General features: G+C 38.0%; 1 protein-coding gene across 4 annotated transcripts in view; it reads left to right on the top strand.

The window, feature by feature from the left end:
- The first annotated feature begins 490 nt into the window (after window positions 1-490).
- The window catches only part of CLEC16A (C-type lectin domain containing 16A), a 94,984-nt gene continuing 76,315 nt past the window's right edge, over window positions 491-19,159 (top strand). For 3 of the 4 annotated variants that reach the window (XM_064461902.1, XM_064461904.1, XM_064461903.1), the window contains exons 1-9: window positions 492-717; window positions 8,024-8,152; window positions 9,494-9,627; window positions 10,395-10,543; window positions 11,224-11,329; window positions 13,237-13,360; window positions 14,256-14,430; window positions 16,030-16,083; window positions 18,716-18,829. In XM_064461902.1, the coding sequence (XP_064317972.1) occupies window positions 638-717; window positions 8,024-8,152; window positions 9,494-9,627; window positions 10,395-10,543; window positions 11,224-11,329; window positions 13,237-13,360; window positions 14,256-14,430; window positions 16,030-16,083; window positions 18,716-18,829 (1,065 nt within the window). In that variant the 5' untranslated portion in view covers window positions 492-637. Of the gene's footprint in view, window positions 718-8,023; window positions 8,153-9,493; window positions 9,628-10,394; window positions 10,544-11,223; window positions 11,330-13,236; window positions 13,361-14,255; window positions 14,431-16,029; window positions 16,084-18,715; window positions 18,830-19,159 lie in introns of all 4 variants that reach the window. The other variant, XM_064461901.1, reaches the window with a different exon arrangement.

The raw sequence follows: 19,159 nt of genomic DNA, 5'->3' as shown, positions 1-19,159 counted from the left end.
TCAAATAAAAAACCGCGCCAAGTCCTCCAGCCCTCGGAGGTGCGGGCGGCCGTCGGGGCCCGCCGTGCTCAGCCGCGGCGCTCCCGGGGGGCTGGGCGCCTGCCGGGCAGCGTCGCTCGGTTTGCTCCGAGGAAAAGGGCCGAAGCGCGGCCCTCGGAGGAGGAAGGCGTGGGGGGCCTGTCTCCGCCTGTCTGCGGAGCTCCTGACAGGACAGCCGAGAACTCCGGGCTCCCCGGGGACTCTCCCGTTTCCCCGCCGGTGGCGGGCCATGCCAGGCATCGGGCGGTGGCGGGCGGCGGTAGATACCTCCGCAAACCGGGGTCTCCTGAGAACTAAGAGGCGCCCGCCGCTGCCGGCCTCAGGAGCGAAGGCGGGGCCTCCAGGGGCTCGGGTCCCGCCCCGCCCCGCCCCGCCCCGCCGCCTGCTGGGACTCGCAGTCCGCGCGGCGCTGCCGGGGCAGGACGCGGGACGGCGCTTCCCAGCGTGCCCCGCCGGCGCATGCGCCTTGGCGCTGGTGTGCGCCGCCGGCCGCCGCTGTCGGGGCGCCTTCCCGATCGGTGCCCGGCCGGCCGCCCTTCCCCGCGGAGCTATGAGGCCCTAGGGCCCCACCGGCCGTAGCAAGACCTTCTTCGCCAGAATGTTCGGCCGCTCCCGCAGCTGGGTGGGCGGCGGGCACGGGAAGGCCGCCCGCAGTATCCATTCCTTGGACCATCTCAAGTAAGTGCGGCGCCGGCCGCAGGCTCGGGGGCGACCGCGAGGGGAAGGAGAGCCGGGGGGCTGTCGCGGGGAGCTGTGCTGCGGTCGGCGCTCCGCGGCTGTGAGGGGACTCGGCCCGTGGGAGCCGGCGCGGGGGCCCGTGGGCGGACGGGCTCGGCCTGCGGAGCCGCTCGGCAGGGTTTTGCCTCGGAGCGGCGCCGGGGCGGCTCGGAGGCGTCCCGGAGGAGAGGGTGCGCGGAGGGAGGCGGCTCGGCAGGCGAGGCTCCCCGGCCGCTCGCTCTCCCCGCGGCGGTGCGCTCTGACACAGCTCCCCCCAGCCGAAGGCTCCCGCAGGAATTCACCAGCGGCGAAGGAGGCTCTCTGTGCGGCGGGGCTTGGTGTCTTTTTCTTACGGAAATCAGCCTCTTCGTCCCAAAATGTTTTCAGGGCAGACGCGGTTCCGTGATGTCATGTCACCCTCGTGGCATGCGATACGTGTTTGTTTGATTTTTAATAATGTCACAGGGTCATTCATAGGAGTGGAGTGTAAGAGGTGATAAATACAAGAAGTATCACGTTCCTCTTGAGGGACAACTTTGTTTCCTGGTAGTGGCCGAGACGGGGAAGTGAGGAGCCTGGTCCCAGCCTGTAAACAATACAGACCTTCTGAGGTGTGTGCGTGGGGATCGTGGTAGTCAGCAGTGATTCGTGGTAGTCGGGATGGTGGTTTTGCAGGTCGAGGGGATGTACCCTGGTTAGAGGACTCAGCAGCTGGCACAGTAAAGCTGTTAAGCTTGAGAATTGTAACGTTAGTCCCTGGAGTCTGACATCTTGCATTCCTGCAGACTGCAGAAGGTGGAATAGTTCTTTCTAGCTTTGCCACTGGACAGTTGGAATGACGGCAAAGGATAAAACAATTTTAAATTCTCTGTTCCATTTTAAGCATTATGCTATTGCGAGAAAAATGACATCCACTGTTACAGCTTCTCTTTCTACTGAACAAGGAAAAGAGGTCATTAAGAAGGGAAGCATATTCTAAATAAAATCTCTGTGAATACATAGTTCGTTGAGAAATAAGTGGCTGGTAGTTTTCAATGATTAGTCACATTACAAGGAGGGCATGAATGGGGTCTGACAGTAGTGAGCAGGATGTACCTGTACAAGATTTAGATCTTGCAATTACTTTATCAAGATGACTTACAGATTCTGGTCCTTGTCTCCAAACTGGAAAAATGTTCAAAATCAGCAAGACTAATTGAAATGTATTATTTTTTATCAAAGATAGGGAAATCAAGTCCATAAGTACAAAAGTGATGAGGCAGTAGCACTGCAGAAAGGAATTTTGAAAGCATGGTAGGTTGGACTAGTAAGTCACCATGATGTGGCATTGCAGGAAAAGGGGAGAAGTCATGCTCAGATATAATCATTGCAATGTTCTACTTAACATACAAGGGGTAGTCACTGGGTACAACTCAGCGCTAGTGGAGCTTTAGATCTATCCGGTTTTGATATTATACTTGAAGATAGAGCAACAATGCTGAGGCATAATGGAATTTGAAGAAATTGAATTTAAGTTCAGAAAAAGTAGGCTAGTGAGGGGGAGACTGTAGGATGTTAGAATCTTTTAGGCAAGAAAAATGCGATCACATGCTGTCTTGAGGCCACAGAGGGTAGAAGAAGTGATACCCTGTTTGATTTGCAGCAAAAGGCAATTAGCCCATAAGTGTTGTGGCTTGTGCTTGACTTAACTGAGAATTGAAGCATATAGTTCTCTACTAAAATACTAGCTTTGGTTTGTTTGCTTTTTTTCATGTGATTTCTTTAATTATAAAATCTAAAATGGTAATATGTAAAGGACAGCCAAGACCTTCGATTGGTTTAGACTATGTGTATTTTAAGTGTTTTAGCCAGGCTGTATGAATTTCAGTTTCTAGCTAGATGTCAACAGCAAAGGTAGCTACCCAGTGGTAAAGTGAAATTTAGGGCTTTTCTAAGGTAGCAGTTGAAGCAGGTAAAGCAACAGAGTGAAAGAGGGCAAAGAACCTTCATTTTGGGGTCATGAAATAAAGTTGGTCTTGATGAGCTCACTATCTTCTGAGCTGTCTGCATTGCATCTTTTCAATTCATCAAAAACCCACATTGCGTTCCATGTGAATGAGTTGAGTAGAACACACCAACCTTGCTACTACCGGTTAGCTTAGCCTATAAAAGGTGTATTATGCTATGTTACAAGGGTGAAATTAGCCTGGGCTATCCTTATGGGAATATTTTTATTTTTTAATATGCATAATATATAGTTAGACTAAGTTGTAGGCCATACACCTGTTTAGTAATACCGAGAGAGTTACTGCTTTTTGTCAGTAAATGTTGGATCTGGAACTTCCTTCCCCATCAGCTTTAATACAGTTTCTTTGAGTCTTGCTTTTGAATTTCTGCTATTCAGTCTTTCTGCAAACGTGCCACAGAATGAATTGGCTAAAGGAAAATCCTGAGTCTGTCTGTATTTAGTGTTTTGATACAGTCTCTTGGTCTGGTGAAAACAGTTATAGTTTAATCCAGCCTTATAATACCTCACTGAATTGGTATCTGGAGAGGCTATGAAACAGTGCTATGCATTGCCTGACTGCTTCTGACTTATTTTTCAGAGAACTTGATATTTTAGCGCCCTTTGTTTAGTAATTGAGTGAATGTCAATTACTTAATAAATGGGGAAAGCCTAAATATTCTGGAACAATGTTAGTGATTGCTTGTGAAAATGGTCTGACTTATTTATTATTACATGAGATTGTGTCTGAAACAAGGCCAAAATCCACTTCTTAAAGGTGGCATCCAGCAGTTTAAAATAATACTTTTTTTCCCTACCTTTCAATAGTCCTCTGCTCTGTTATATGCCTCCAGTTCTAAAAGCAAACACATCAAGGCTGTTTTAGGGAAGCCTGCCTTACTACACAAACTTGAAGTAGTTGCTGCTTTCTCATGAGCTGCATGTTCTTCCTGCTCTTGTGGCCTACTTTTGTGCGTAAGCCAGGTGTCGTTGTTGGTCGGGGTTTCTTACAGTTTTCTCCAGCTGCTGACTGTGATAGTCACTGTACTCTGTTTCTGCAGCTACTTACCTTAGGAGCTGTGACCTATGGTTAAAGCACCAAAAAGTCTTTCATATTGCCCAGTTGAGGATAGTCTAACCTTAGCAGATGCACAGTCAGATCTCCTTGAGAGCATAACTGTATTTTCTTTCCCCATCTGTCTACAAACATTGACTTTGCATTGGAATGGATGGAGAGGATTTATGTCATTCTTCTCAGTATTAAAGTGGTGATATCTTAACCATTTCTGAAGAGTTCATCTGATATCATCTCTGTTTTTCCTGCTAAAGTGAGTCTTCGGAACTTAAGCTTAGTATCTTTGTTTTTAGATGCAATTTTTTTATCATACTTTTCTAAGAGGTATTTTACATAGCCCTGGTGTTACCTTCAAGTATGTTTCCCATTGTTGCTTCTACACTTGGTATTTTAATTGCATACTGATTGCACAAAAGGTTTTATACCATTAGTGTTGGGTGTTGAACATTTATCATGACTTGGTCAGCTGTAGTGTCCATAAATATGTATGGTTGAAGACTTGATCACAGCTGATTCATTTCCCGAAGTACTGTTCATGCTATACATCAAGCTTCCTCTGTGAGAACAATTTGTAATTACATGGTTACAGGCAGCATGAAGAAGGATGTGTGTTATGGTTAAGTGTGGGGTTTTAAAATTTGAGTCTTTGACTTCCTAAACTCTTCTATGTTTTAGTGTGTTCTTGTAAGTAATAAGTAGGAACATCATTAATACACACTTTCTATATTAATGAGTTATGTTATCCCTTTGAGTGTGGTTTCTTACCAGAAGAATGTTAAGAATTTTGTTTCTCTCGTGAAGTTGCTGGCAAAATCTCCCACTGGTTTTGATGGTATCAGGTGCTCTGATGCTTCCTGCATTGTGGGGTTTTGTTAGGTTTTTGCTGGAACCCAGTCTTCAGACACAGAGAGAGAGATGACAAAAACCTCCTCTTGGAGCGTTTAGCATTTTGGATAGCAAACTTGACCCTTTTTGTAATGAGCATTTAAAGATAGGCTTTAAGGATTTATGTAAATGTAAAAATACTGATTTTGTGTGGTATTTTATATTTTCATGATATGGTATGTTGCATGTCTGGTAAGAGAAACAGGTATGTGCATGCTTTCTTGTTCATTTTCAAGTAAGTAGATAAAGGAATAGCTTGACAGTGAAATCCAGGTTTTCTCTAAGTGTGTCAGTGTGTTAGCAAATCAAGGAACTTTGCAGTAATGTTGCTATTAAGTGAATTGATTTGGAGTTAATGTATTCCTGACTGTTAAATATTTCTTGCTTTTTGATTCTGTAATGCTCTATGTTCCACAGACTCCTGAGGTGAGGTAATAGCAGTTCTTTGCACTGCTTCCCTTTCCCAGAATTCTGCTGTTGGACTAAATTTTATTCCCAAGTTTGCATATAACTTATTAATGAGGAATATATGTTCAACAGATGCAGTAATTTATACGTGACTTCAAATAAATAGGTTAAAATACGTGAAGTAGCATAGTATTAGTTACTCTCAGGAAAAATACTTACTATACAGATTGCTGTGGAATGAACTGTTCTGATTTAATTCCCTTCTCTCTTCAGCTGTTCACTGTTCCATTAACTGATGCACGGTCAGAGCAGTGGCTTAGTTTTTGCTCTGTCTTTTGATTCCCTGTCCTGATAATACATATAGTGCTATAATGGGAAGTTTTTGCAGGGCTTGTGTGCTGTATGCTCTTTTAGAAAGCCCTGGGAATTCTAATAGGTGGACAGGCTTAAACACTCCCATCTTCACTGTGAGCCATCATGCTGTCAGTTTCCATAGAAGGAATCTTGAACTGTGATCCTCAGATTAGTTGAAGAGGATTTGCAGGTGCTCTTTGACTTGCTGTTAGTGACTTCTGTTATAGTACAGCACGTGACCAGGTAGTTGTGACTGTAGGAGATAGCTATTAATCAACTTTCCCTAGAATGGTTTCAGTCTGAGCAGTTTCTCTTCCGGATTTGGAAAATGAGTATTGATTATGAGAGTTAAAAAACAGTGGGAAGAGGGAGAAAAAATCTATTACTTAAGAGAGAGGGTATGGAAATCCAACTCTTTTCACCCCTTCTGCCATCTCTTCCCTCTTTGTTCCTCTTTCAGCTGCTGCCTGGTAGGTTAACCTTGATATGATGCAGGCTTTATCACATCGCTGATGTTGGCAGGGAGGGAAGGGAGCATGCGGTATATCAAGTTTGTTAAAACTGTGAACCTCAGAGTTGTTTACCTCTTGGTGTCCTTGTGCAGTGCTCAACGCAGTGACATCAGAGTTATTTGATTAAGCAATATCAAGATCAACAAGCATATAGTATTTTACTGCAACGACATAATAAACTTCTCTGAAATAGCTTCTGCTTCCTGTGTGGCTTGTGAGGATGGATTATTGTCTCGTAACAAGTCCTGTGACACTCTGGCCAGCTAAGTAGCAGCGCAGTCATTGAAGAAGGTTCTCCAAACAAACTTTTGCAAATTTTAAGTAAACTGCAAATATGATCAAACCTTTTCCTTACTTGAATTCAATTAAAAAAAAAAGTTCTGAAACTAGGTAATATCTTGGTTTGTCTTCCTAAGTCTGATAAATAATTGGAGCAGCCCGATATATGTGTTCAGTTAAATGGTATTGTAGTCTCCAGCTGCGTGTTTGCCCTCTGTAGTGATTCAGTTTCTTACTATAGATAAAATCGATGGGAATACTGTTTTTTTTGAAATGTGATTTCATGTCTGGTTTTGGCCTAAACTTCTGAAACTTACTTTAAACTAGACACCCCAAAATTTTGTTTTAAAACACACCATGTTTCCTGGAATCCCACAGCAGCTTGGTAAAATTGGTATTTTTATCTTTTATATAATAGCTGCTCAAGGTCTTTGGGTCTGTTGCTTAAAAATTGGCTTCTTGAACTTCTAAACTCCTGCACCATACTAAAATTTCAACCTCAATCACTGAACAAACTTCCGTGGAATCCTAAATGATAATGATGGGCTGCCCCAGAGTCAGGACCTGCAGGCTGTGTTCCCAAAAATAGATCCTGGGAGTTTTGATTAACTCCACTTTTCATGGGAAGGTTGATAGTATGGAAAAATATGTCTTCCTTCCCAAACACTTGGTGAGTATATTGCACAGACCATCCTGAATGCTCAGGTGTTACTCCTGGTTTTCAATAGATTGCAGTGTAGCAATATATGATCTGTGTTTAGTAATCTAAACTCTTGCAGTTTTAAAATGACATTAAATTTTTCTGATTATATTTTTTATTTAACTACTTCCATAATTGTGCATCTTTCTTTCACCCATCCTTTTTCTTTATTACTATATAACAGCAATAAAAAAAACAACCCTAAACCAAAAAGAGGGAGAAAAGCAGTGGTGATTCTTGTGCTTTTATTAGAATTTGCCCCCCTACTTCCCCCCCCCCCCTTTTTTTTTTTTTAGGACAAAGGAAAGTAATCTTTGATGTAACATCTTATTTGAGGAAAAAAAGAGAAGTGTGCTTCCTTGACTGAGTAAAATTCTGGGACTTAGAGTACAAGCCTTTCAAATGTTATTTAGTTTTCTGTCACCTGTGTAATATAGGTACATTTTTTTTTAAAAAAAAAACTTCACTAGACACACTCTTGCCCTTTGATATAGTAAAGCTGGAAACTGCCACCTTTGTGATCAGTATTTCTATGCTTGAAGGGCCAGAGACCTGATGATTTAAGATTTGCTGAGATGAGTGGTCTTTGAGAGTCCTGATTTTGAAGCATCAAACTGACATGAGCCTGTAAAATGTATCTGCAGACAAGAGAAGGGGTCTAACTTTTCTAGTTAGATCTGCATGTACCTCTTTCCAGAATTGCACTTCCCCATATCAGCTACCTGCTTCTCTATTTCTCATCACGCCTTTAACATACTTCCGAAGAAATTGACTAGGTTGTCGTAAGAAGCACCATGGGACAAGTGTTACAAAATTTCTAGTCCTATGTTAACATACATATAAGCATTCATAACTCACCTGGCTAGTTTTGGATTTGTTTTGTTTGTCACATATTTTGTTTAACAATTACTTTTCTCTCTGTGTCAATATTAAAACGAAATTTTAGGATTTTAAAATTGTACAGTGATTGGACATAGTGTGTGTCTACATTGTTTCAGTGGCTAAAGACAAACATGATACATGTAAAAGTGGCAGGATAGTGTATTACTTGAAATTATTTTTTCTTGTAGGTACATGTATCATGTTTTGACTAAAAATACAACAGTAACAGATCACAACCGCAACCTGCTGGTGGAGACTATTCGTTCTATAACAGAGATCCTTATATGGGGGGATCAGAATGACAGCTCAGTATTTGAGTAAGTACTTCTAAGCATTTTTGGCTCTGGTTTTGTTTTTGGAGAATGATTAGAATTGCAGAGATATCTAGTTCAAAAGGTTAACTCTTCCAAGACTGTATTTCATGAATGTAGGTAGAAAGCTGTGTCCTGTAGTAGGTGGGTAAGCAGGTTCATATTCTTGTCATACAAGGAAACAGAGAATTTGCTTCTGTTAACAAAAAACGTGTTCTAAGTCCAGAGCCCCTTTCAGCCACTGCTTTTGCTTGACTCTCAAATCTTTGATATAAATACAAAATCTAACCTATTTTAGGGCCCAGATCTACTCAGTACCTCTATTAATATCATATTATTTTAATTTGTTCAATTTATATAAGATGCTACAAATATATATCTTATCTAGCTGTGATATTTAGAATTCTTGTCCTGATGTTATTTTAATCCTCATAAAATAGCATGATAGACAAATGAACTTCAAAACCAATATTCGCAGTTGCAAGTCTGACTGTATTAATGCCCATGGTTTGGCTTCAAGTCACTCGCTCTCTTATAAAGGCAATTTGTCATTCAGTTAAGGAAAGCTAAGGTGTTTTGGTTTTTAATTACTTACTTAGGGAGTGGTTGGTTTTATTTTTACAAGATTTCACCACGATTGGGCTATTGGGTGTGGACTAAGGAAATTAACTTATTCTGATTATTCATATCTGTACTGTAACTCCATCATACTCCTGTCTTCTCTGCATTGGAGAATTTTAGGAATGAGGAGGGGTTTTTCTGCAGTTAATGTAAAAAAATTTTCATAATATGTACTTGTGATGTCTTGGTAAGAAAGAGTCCACACTGTTCTCTCTAAATTGCATGTATTTCTGGTTTAAAAACACTGCAAGCATTCACTTCTGTTTGAATTGTACAATAAAGCTTGAAATGCTTGCTTCTGGTATGGAAAAAAAATAACTGAAGTGGATCAAAAATAAGGTCTACAGTGTTGAAGACAAAAAGTGTGTTAGCTTAAAAGGGGCAAGTGAACAAAATATAACCTTTGTTTAGAGACTTTCCCCTTCAAAATCATGATTGCAAGGTAGGGAAGCTGCCTGATAAAATAAATATACTAAAAATAAAATAAAAAATGCCCTGATTTCTTGACATCCCTTTTCTGCATAATTTGTATGTTTAAGCACCCTTGTTGGTATTTAAGGCTTTTGGAAGATACTCTTCTGTTATACAGATAAAACTTTGCAAAATAATTCTTCATAGATGTAGAAAATGCTGTTTGACAAACTTGCCTAGAATTGCCCCTGATCCTAGTAATTGATGTGCCTGCTTAAGTCACTTCCTGTATTTGACACCTCTACTTTATTTCAGCTTTTTCTTGGAGAAGAATATGTTTGTTTTCTTCTTGAACATCTTGCGTCAGAAATCTGGTCGTTACGTGTGTGTACAGCTTCTGCAGACTCTGAACATCCTTTTCGAGAACATCAGTCATGAAACATCACTGTGTAAGGGCACACTTTTAAACTGTTTAGGATTAAGTAATCAAGTTTTGATTGAATTCCCTTTCTTTTAATGAAATTTAGTCTTAGTGCCCCTTCACAGAAGAACTATATGAATTCCTAACTCTCTTTAGTTGAACAGTACTGAAAATACAGTGAAAATACAGTATTAAAATACCTTTTAATATAAATTTTCAGTAGGACATAAGTAGTTGTTTGGTACTATTGAAACACTTAGCACAATTCAAGGGGTTCTTTAAGTCAGCAGATTAGTTGTGTTTTGAAATGTTCACCTTCCTACCACAGATTATGTGGTGGAACCTTAATTTGTACTGGAACTGTTCTGACACCATTGGGGCTGGCATTCAGCCACTTGCATTTACTTCAAGGTTTTTAGAAACATATAAAGAGGACAGAGAATTAGTAGTTTAAAGTAATCCACAGCTATCATGAAGAAAAAGTCATATACACACCTTTTAGGAGTTTGACTTTGGGAGGAAAAGAGAGTTAGTTTAAGTGTTATTAGCTGCAAAGCCTGCATAAATTGAGGAAGGTGATGTATATTCTCAATTGTCGTCTTCTTGGGAGCAAAGACCTTTGTAGGGAACAACTTCCTTATATTACTGCTTGAAGCCATCAATTGAGTTGTTTGGCTAAAAATTGGGATTTTCAGGCATCAGGTGGTTTGTTGCTAGCTGGTACTTTAAATACAGCCAGTTAGCATAATGATTTATTTCTTTCTGTTAACCTGTGTAATGTCATTTATTTTTCAGACTACCTGCTCTCCAATAACTATGTAAATTCTATTATTGTCCACAAATTTGACTTCTCTGATGAGGAGATCATGGCATATTACATATCATTTTTGAAAACACTTTCTCTGAAACTCAACAATCATACTGTACATTTCTTTTATAATGAGGTAAGTGAAGAAAGAGTTGCAGTATAACCATAAGGGGACTTTAATTAGAAGTTGATAGCAATTTGGCAAATATTCTATCTAGTCTCTTGTTTCAGCATGTCCTGCATTTATTTTTGTAACGGTGATATCAGTGATTGAGAATTCATTTGTGGGGATCTCTGCAAAAGCATGATAAAGAAGGTCTTTGTCCTCATACTACTATAATAAAATCAAAATCTGGAAGTTAGTGTTATATTGGACTGTTTCAGTAGTTCTGAAGTCTACTCCCCTGAGAATTCAGCTTGTTTATGCATTGTTTTCTTGTGCTTTTATAAACAGGATCTTTTCTGTTGCACCACTTGGTTCTAAGAGGCTTAGTCAATGTCTAAAAAGCTGGAGTAATCAAAGGCCAAAATGTAAATGCATTTTTCCTCACTCCATTCCACTTTTGCCAGTAGAGGGCATTAAAGCACTGAATATGTGCAGAGTTAACATGGAATGCTCTAAACGTTTAAAGCAGTTTATTCTGACACAGAGCTACAAATGCAGCTGTCTCTGCATTGTAAAAAATCATTCCAATTACTTAAGTAGAAGGTAAAAATTTAGAGTAATACATGGAAAAATTTTTCATGCAGAATCCCAACAAATATTCTGTATGTGTCTTGCTCAATTCATAAATACTTTCTTTGCTTTTGTTACAGCACACTAATGACTTCGCTTTGTACACTGAAGCTATTAAATTTTTTAACCACCCAGAGAGCATGGTCAGGATTGCTGTTAGGACTATCACTTTAAATGTCTACAAAGGTATGCTTTTTATATGTTAAAAAAGGCATGTGTACAAAAAGGCTTGTTTCATTGTAGTTTAATTTTGTTATTTACATTTAAGGGTTTTCCACCTGTATTATGAGCTTGAAAAGCTTAGTATGTTGACATGCTTCAGATACACATTTTGCTTTTTATGAAACAGAACCCCAAACCTACAGTATGTACTTGTAAATAGTATTGTTTCGTTACAGATGAAACTGGTTTAAAAAAAAACAAACAAACAAACACAAGAGTATCAAGCATACATGAGGAACTTTAGCTTCCCTCCCAACACAGATCAGAATGTGACTGTATTTAAAAAGCAAACAAACGAACCAACCCCAAACACAGGGTGCTCTAAGAATATCAAGTATTTTTTACTTGTGAACTTGAGCTTTATAATGTAAGAAGCAGTAACCTGGCTACATCACTTCCTTTTGGATTTGAAGTGCATTACAATATGATTGTAGAGCTCCTAGATGCTGCAGTCACTCCAATCTAAAGAAGAGTTAGACCATTCCCAGAGGTGCCCAGTGAAGCCCAGGAGGCTGCAGCTGCAAATTCCTCTACTCAACATTCCAGTAGGACATAAGGGAAAAAAACCACAAAGTTTCACCATGAGAATAGTTAAGCACTGCAACAGGTTTTCCAGAGAAACTGAGGAATCTGTACTGTTTAAAATCTTCAGAACTCAACAAGGCCCTTAGCAACCTGGTTCAACTTTGAAGTTAATGCTACTTTGAGAAAGGGTGTGGACTCGAAAATGTCCAAAAGTCACTTCCCCCTAAATTTTTCTTGGGGGTCTATAAAATCTGCAATAGACTGAAAATATCAGTGTGATCTCTGTAGAAAAATTGATGTGTATTCAGAACTTCTACGTCTGAAATCAGCGTGCAGTAAGGTAATATTTATTATGGAATATGTTCATGCAGGTCTTCCTATTCTTTAATCCATTCCAAATTAAATTACATTTTGAATTAACAGAACTTCCTATCAATTAAGAGAAGTAGCGATTTCATGAGTCTTTGTCATAGAAGAATATATCATCTTTTTTAAAGCAATGAACAACTGGGTCTGCAAATAAATGGATGGCTGGCATAGCAGATAAGTTCTTCATAGTGTTGACTGCAAGGGTCAAAATGTCTTCCTTTTGTATGTTGAGAAATGGGTATTTGCTAGTTGTTTTCTGCTTGAAGGAGCTGTAAAACCCAAAAATGAGCTCACAAAAAGAGCCAAGTGCAGGCTTTGTATCCTATTAGTTATATATTTATGTAACTAAATATTTTTATGGTAAAAAAATGTACTTATCTAGAATTTTCATTGAATGTTGTAGTGATATAAAGGTTAGAGTTGAAAAAACACAGCTCAGGTTTCATAATTTTCTGACTATCCATTTGCATATATTCAGATCTAATACCTACCCTGTATCTTTTAGTTTAGATGCTTTGTGCTTTAGCTTTTTAAACCCTTCTAGAGGATGTCACTATCCCAGTTCCTAATCCTGTTAATTGTTGTCTGTTTCTTTTGCCCTTCCTTCACTGATGATTCCTGTGTTCCTTAATGCAGTGTCATGTAAGTCTAACTAGCTTGACTTTCAGCATTACTGCTTTATTCTTAAGCTTTCTTCTCTCTTCTTTTTAATAAAGAATGTGCTAAAAAAACCTGCCTGAATTCCACTAAATTTGTTTATCTTCAGACTTATGTAAATATATCTATTAGGCTCATTCAAGCCAATTAAGAATTGATATGATGCTTTTGTAGATGTCCATTTCATGCATAAGATCATGTCAGGTATATACTTGTATGAAAAGCTAGCATGTAATTAAAATTCAGAGATACTTTGTATTTCTTATCAATTTTTTTAAAATTAATTTTTAACTGGTTTCTTTTTAACAATTTTTCTTCAGTGGACAACCAACCTATGCTGCATTACATTAGAGATAAAACTGCTGTCCCTTATTTCTCCAACCTCGTTTGGTTTATTGGAAGCCACGTGATAGAACTGGATAACTGTGTGCAGACTGATGAAGAGTAAGCTTTTACAAATGCTGGGTATTGAAGGGAAATGCTTTTCCCAGATGTTGATACTCTCCTTATTTTGTCTGTAGTAGTCCAGTTAACTTAGTTTCTGAATATGTTCCCTTGTAGATAGTTCAAGGTTTTAATTCTTGCAAAGTTTTTTAGTGATTCTTTGAATTAATAGTGCTGTGTGCCCTATCTGTGTTAATATCTGTACAAGTAAGCTAGTGTTTGGCAACGTGCTTTTTCTTCATCTTTGTTTTAAGTCTGCTAAATTTAGTAGATATCCAGAAGACACAAAAGGTATTTTGTGCTTCTCAGTCTTGCTAACTTTCTTTTAAATGTTCCTTTCCTGTGTATCATCTCAGAGGAACAGCCTTCTGAAAAGTTTCTAGGGAAAAAAATTTAAACTGGGAAGGTGAACTTTATTTAATACGTGAACCGTCAGACCTGAAATATCTGTGTAATATTCTTCTAGCAGCTACAGAAATATTTTGTTGATTCAGGCTATTTTTGGTTTGCCTTCCCACCCCCACCTTAGAATGGGTGGCTGTTTCTTGCTTACTTAAAGTGAAGAGGTAGATGTTAAATATATCATAGATGTCTTTTATTTTTGGAGACAAATCTTACAATTTTTTATGGTTGGCTTGTGAAATGACTCTGGCAGTGGAAAGCTAAGTTTTGTAAAAACTGCTTCTGAAAACATGGGGAAAATCTTGGTGTGTACATCCTAAAGCACGTATAAGCCTGAATACTGTTTGCTAGCTGCATTAATTGACTTCACTGAAAACATCTTCTTTAGGCAGTCAGTCTGCACAAGGTGATCTGTGGAAGGGATGCACATTAATTCTTTAATTTTTAAGATTTTGATTAATATACCTGAGACTTTCTTTCTGCTCTCTTTCAGGCACAGAAATAGGGGCAAACTGAGTGACCTGGTAGCAGAACATCTTGATCATTTACATTACCTTAATGATATCCTTATCATTAATTGTGAATTTTTAAATGATGTGCTGACAGACCACTTACTTAATAGGCTCTTTCTTCCCCTCTATGTGTATTCATTAGTAAATCAAGATAAGGTAAGCTAATACCTGCAAACAATTACGTCTGAAAGGTATTACTTGCTTTCAGTATGCATAATGATTTGTTCAGCAGGTTTATTCTGTAGTAGGGTTAATACTGTAAATATCTATGTTTGTGTGTTATACATGAAACAGCTTAAATAAGGTGATTGTAGGCGTAATACCCTGAGACTGAATTTATCGGCAGAATAGCCCTGAAATTTTGTTCACCAAACAAATACTGTTTTGGAGATGATATGGTTGTTAAATGCTAACAACGGTGGAGACAGGAAGAGCTGTAAATTTGGAACTGGGTTTTAATTTCTCTGATGCTGGGAGATATGTGATTTCCTTTTTTGATATGGTAACTTGTCTCCTGGCAAAAGCAGATTATAATACCTTTTCCTAGTATACATGCAAATTTTCCATGGTGTAAAAATGTACTCCATGTAGAAAATATAAACTCTTGGTTTTGATACTTCTATTTGCAGATAAGCTGTGTTTGAATGTGATATAGTTGAATTTATTTTTAAAGCATAGCCTTTAAATTTAGTGGAAAGCTAATTTTTAATGAAATAGACTGTTTTTTCAAAACCTGTACAGGTTCCTGTACTCACTTGTCTTTTAAAAAAATCAAATACCTTCACTGTTAGGTTTATTTCTGTTTCGGGTTTTTGGTTTGGGTTTTTCTCTTTTTTCCCTCCCTTCCCCCTTCTTAATCTTCTGTAGTGGTGTTTGTTCTTAAGATACACAATGCTTAATTTCAGCATGCTTTCATTAACCAAAGGTCAGGTTTCTTGCAAGTTAATGAATTCAGTATATTGCATGTGCAGTGAAGGTTGAATAACAATCAGCTTCTTGTTTCGCCATTGAAATAGGGTAAAGCAGACTTCCTGACTTTTACTTTCTTTTCAGCTCTTCTAAATCTTTCCATTCACACATGGACAAAAATCTGCTTGTCCTCCTGTTCTCAGGCAGATGTGTCTATTACCATGAGGTCAGAGATACCTGCAATCATAAAATTGGGCTGTTCTTACCTCTTGAGATAATCGATGAATTTATTTGGTGATAGTTTTTAATGTATCATTAATCTATTTTTAGAAACATTTTCATTACTACTGCTATATAAATTTAGCACTGTTATGCTCAAGTTATACTTCCAATATTTTTGTCCAATTACTTGATTTAGAGGAGTGTCTGTCAAGAATGTGGTTTTATTATATGGGTAATATTTCATTGTTTCTGAGTAGCTAATTTTTAGAGCAGACTTCAATGAATGTTAACTGAGAAGTACTTTTTGAAGGAATAGTAGCATAGTGAAAACCAACATGCTGCTCAGACACTCATCTGTTAAGTTACCAAAATGAATATGAAAGGTAGTAATCTACAGTGATTTTTTTTAAGCATGTAGAGTAAGGGAAATGCTTATTTGGAGAGTCTTCATTTGAAACAGTTTACAAGAAGTGAATGTTAAAGCATGATGTTTTCTGAATGTTCTGTAGCAGAACGTGGAACAATACCATATTAAAAGTTTTGTTTTAAATAAGTATTAAGCAGAGTAAATGCTTTAACTTTGTATAAATAAATCAGCATTTTTCATAATTTTTTTTTCCATAGGGTGGAGAACGTCCAAAAATAAGTCTCCAAGTTTCTCTTTATCTTCTTTCTCAAGTAAGTATTTTAAGTATTTTGTCCTATTTCAGAACATGTTTTGCAGTAGTGTTATGATTTATAAATTACAGTATTTTTGTCTATTTTGGCATAGCCCTTAAAGACAATTGGGCAAATGAAGATTTAAACCTATTGGTTTCCATAAAAAAAAAAAAGAGGCAAGATCACGTGTCTTTTGTAGACAGACTAAGAGCTGCTTACCTGAGTTAATATCATTCTTCTGAGGATTCCATAGCACGGGGTAGCCTTTAGAGCATTCAGTGATTATAGTTTATGTACACCACCTGACGAATGGTGCATAATAAAGCCGTGCAATGTGCTAGGACAGAATTTAGTAAAACTGTAGGTGAAATTTAGATAGATGCCATATTACACTTTGAATCTGCCTAAGCAATGGAGGATTCCAGGTTTGAATTTTCCTCTTTGAAAAATAGAGGGAGCAATGATCTCATGGGAGTTTCTGGGTTGTTTTGGTTTTTTTAAACAAATAAAAAAAAAAAAAAAAACCACAAAAAAAACCCAACCAAAAAACAACCAAACAAACCAACCCCCAAAACCCCCCACCATAACCAAAACCTCAAACTTTCTCACAATTTGAATTTCATTATGCCTCTGACTTAAACCTCTAAGTACTTCATATTCCTTATTCTTAGCAGTCCCATCTCCTTTTCTTTCTGGAACTTGTTTTCAAATGAAGAGAGTTTTACAGTGGATTTTTCTTTTTTATTGTGGAGAAAAATAATATTTTCTCCCTGTACTATTTGGTGCATTGCTATGAGACTAGTTTTCTTAAATTACATTCTCTGAAAATAGTTTTGACTTTTATTCATAGAATTTATACTTGTTTTTTTTCTTTGAACTTATGATTTTACAGTAGTCACTTTATTAGCCCATAATTTCATAATCTTTTTTTAAGAACTCTTCTGAAAAATATGGGGTTTTTTTTCAGGATAACATAATTTGATACTTCTTAATTTAAACTTAAAAAATTGTGATGTTTTGTGAGTTATTTACCACAGATAAAACCTTGGGAGCAGTAGCTTCTTGTCACTAAGGTGGTCTGTGTCGTAAGATTGTAAATGCTGACTTCTTCTAATGTCTTTGATTTCAGTGGGAATATTGGCTAGGTATCACTTCAAGTTTTGCATGTGTATGTTGTTTTTTAATAGAGAAAATGGAACTTTTTTCCTAACCATAAAGAAGTTGGAACAAATTTACATATTAGAATGGGATGTGATGTAGAAAATCAAGCTACTTTTTCTCTAACTGGCAGAAATGCCTATTTTTCCACCTCTTTTTAACTTAGACTCTCTTTGATGGAGTGGCATCTGAAAGTATACACTGAGTATCTGAAAAACCTTCTTAGTAATTTCTGTTATTGACATCAGGCATTCACTTTAGCCATTACTCATATATTAGAGCCAAGTGCTTGAGAGATACATACTAGTAGATGATTTTCATCCACTGGTCACAAAGTGAACACATAATATACTTAAACTAAAAAATGCCTCTGTATAGTCAAGCTATGTTTTCTGAATTAGAAGAAGCTTGAGTGATTTGCAAGGTTGCTCAAAGTATTTGGGAAGTTGCAACATACTTCAAAAAGTTTTACATAGGTCGTCACCACATGCTAATAATCACTTTACTTTTGAAGGTCTAGCATGGTTCTGACTTTAATCAGAAAACCTGTGGAGATCATGTTTAGCTAAATACTGTCCAAACAATGGTTACGTTTACTGATTTAGGAATTATTTGGGTATTTTCCAGCTAGAATCACTGTTTAGGAATCCAGCTTTGATATTACTGCAAAGAGAATGGTTATAAGCTGACATAAGGCTATTGTGGCAGGACCCGAGCCATTTCTATCCAAAAGCCAATTGTTTGCTGGTCCAACCTTGTAAGCCTTGCCTCAAACTAGAGTGGTTAGTGTAAACAGAGAACTCTAATAGAGCACCCAAGCATTTCTGGATAAATGCTTTAAGGTATAGACAGTGTGGCCCTTATTCCTGTGTGTTATAGCTGCTTTGTGGCTAGACCATAACTCATTGAGATTTCATAGCCAGAAAGGCTGCTTCTGATCCACTTCAGCCCATTGAATGACATTTATTTGTGAATTGCTGCCAAGTAATTGTGTGCATAACGCAGAACTTACTGGAGTCCTGCCAGTTGCTGGCATACAAGAAGGCCAGTGGATGCTGTGTACCATAATCAGTTTTTGTAGTTTCTAAAAAAAAAAAAAAAAAAAAAAAGAAATAAAATATGCACAGCCCCCACCAAACACAGCAATTTTCTGGAGCAGTTTTAATTTTGATTCCTTGCTAGAACAACTTTCATCTCAAAGCTGATGAGAAGAAAGAATTTACTTTTCTCAGAAGGAGGGAAGAGTATGAAGAATTATTAAAACTAGGTAGCTTAAAATGCAGAGAAAGGTCAAATAGCTGTAGGAGATGATTATGGTCTCCTGTGTTTTGAAGTAGATGTTGTGAACTATCGGTGTTACCGACTACTATATATGTAAACTTAAGATAGCAGCTTAACAAGGTCAGAGAAGTATGTTCAGTGACTGAAATTGTGAAACTGTATGTGTTGCGTAATATATGTCTGATATTTCTTTCCATCCTTCTTTTAATAGGTTTTTCTAATTATACATTACGCCCCTTTGGTGAACTCATTGGCTGAAGTTATACTTAATGGTGACCTCTCAGTGTTTTCTTCTAAAGTTGAGCAAGATATACAGAAAAACTCAGTAAGTAGCCAACTAATATTCAATATTTTTTTTAGAGACAAAGAAAATATTTGAAAACCAAAATCAGCTATCTGAAATCTGATAAACTAAGGTGATTGTGTTTAGGAGAGAAGAGCAGCAATAGGAGATTTCAGCTTTTGTTGTTGGGTATGATAGCAGAAAAAATGCTCTGTGTGACTTACAGTATTATGTTCTTGTTGAAGTTGCAATATTTTTGTGCATGTATATATATTTCAGGTAGTAGTATAAGAATGTGTTGAGGGATAAAATTAGAATACTTAGATGCTTCTGCAGGTATCAGACACTGCAAAGGCTTCCATCATCTTGATG

Source organism: Phalacrocorax carbo, chromosome 10 (genome assembly GCF_963921805.1).
Source record: "Phalacrocorax carbo chromosome 10, bPhaCar2.1, whole genome shotgun sequence".
Classification (NCBI taxonomy): domain Eukaryota; kingdom Metazoa; phylum Chordata; class Aves; order Suliformes; family Phalacrocoracidae; genus Phalacrocorax; species Phalacrocorax carbo.
The sequence above is the reverse complement of the archived record's forward strand: the minus strand, read 5'-3'. Positions and strand labels throughout refer to the sequence as shown.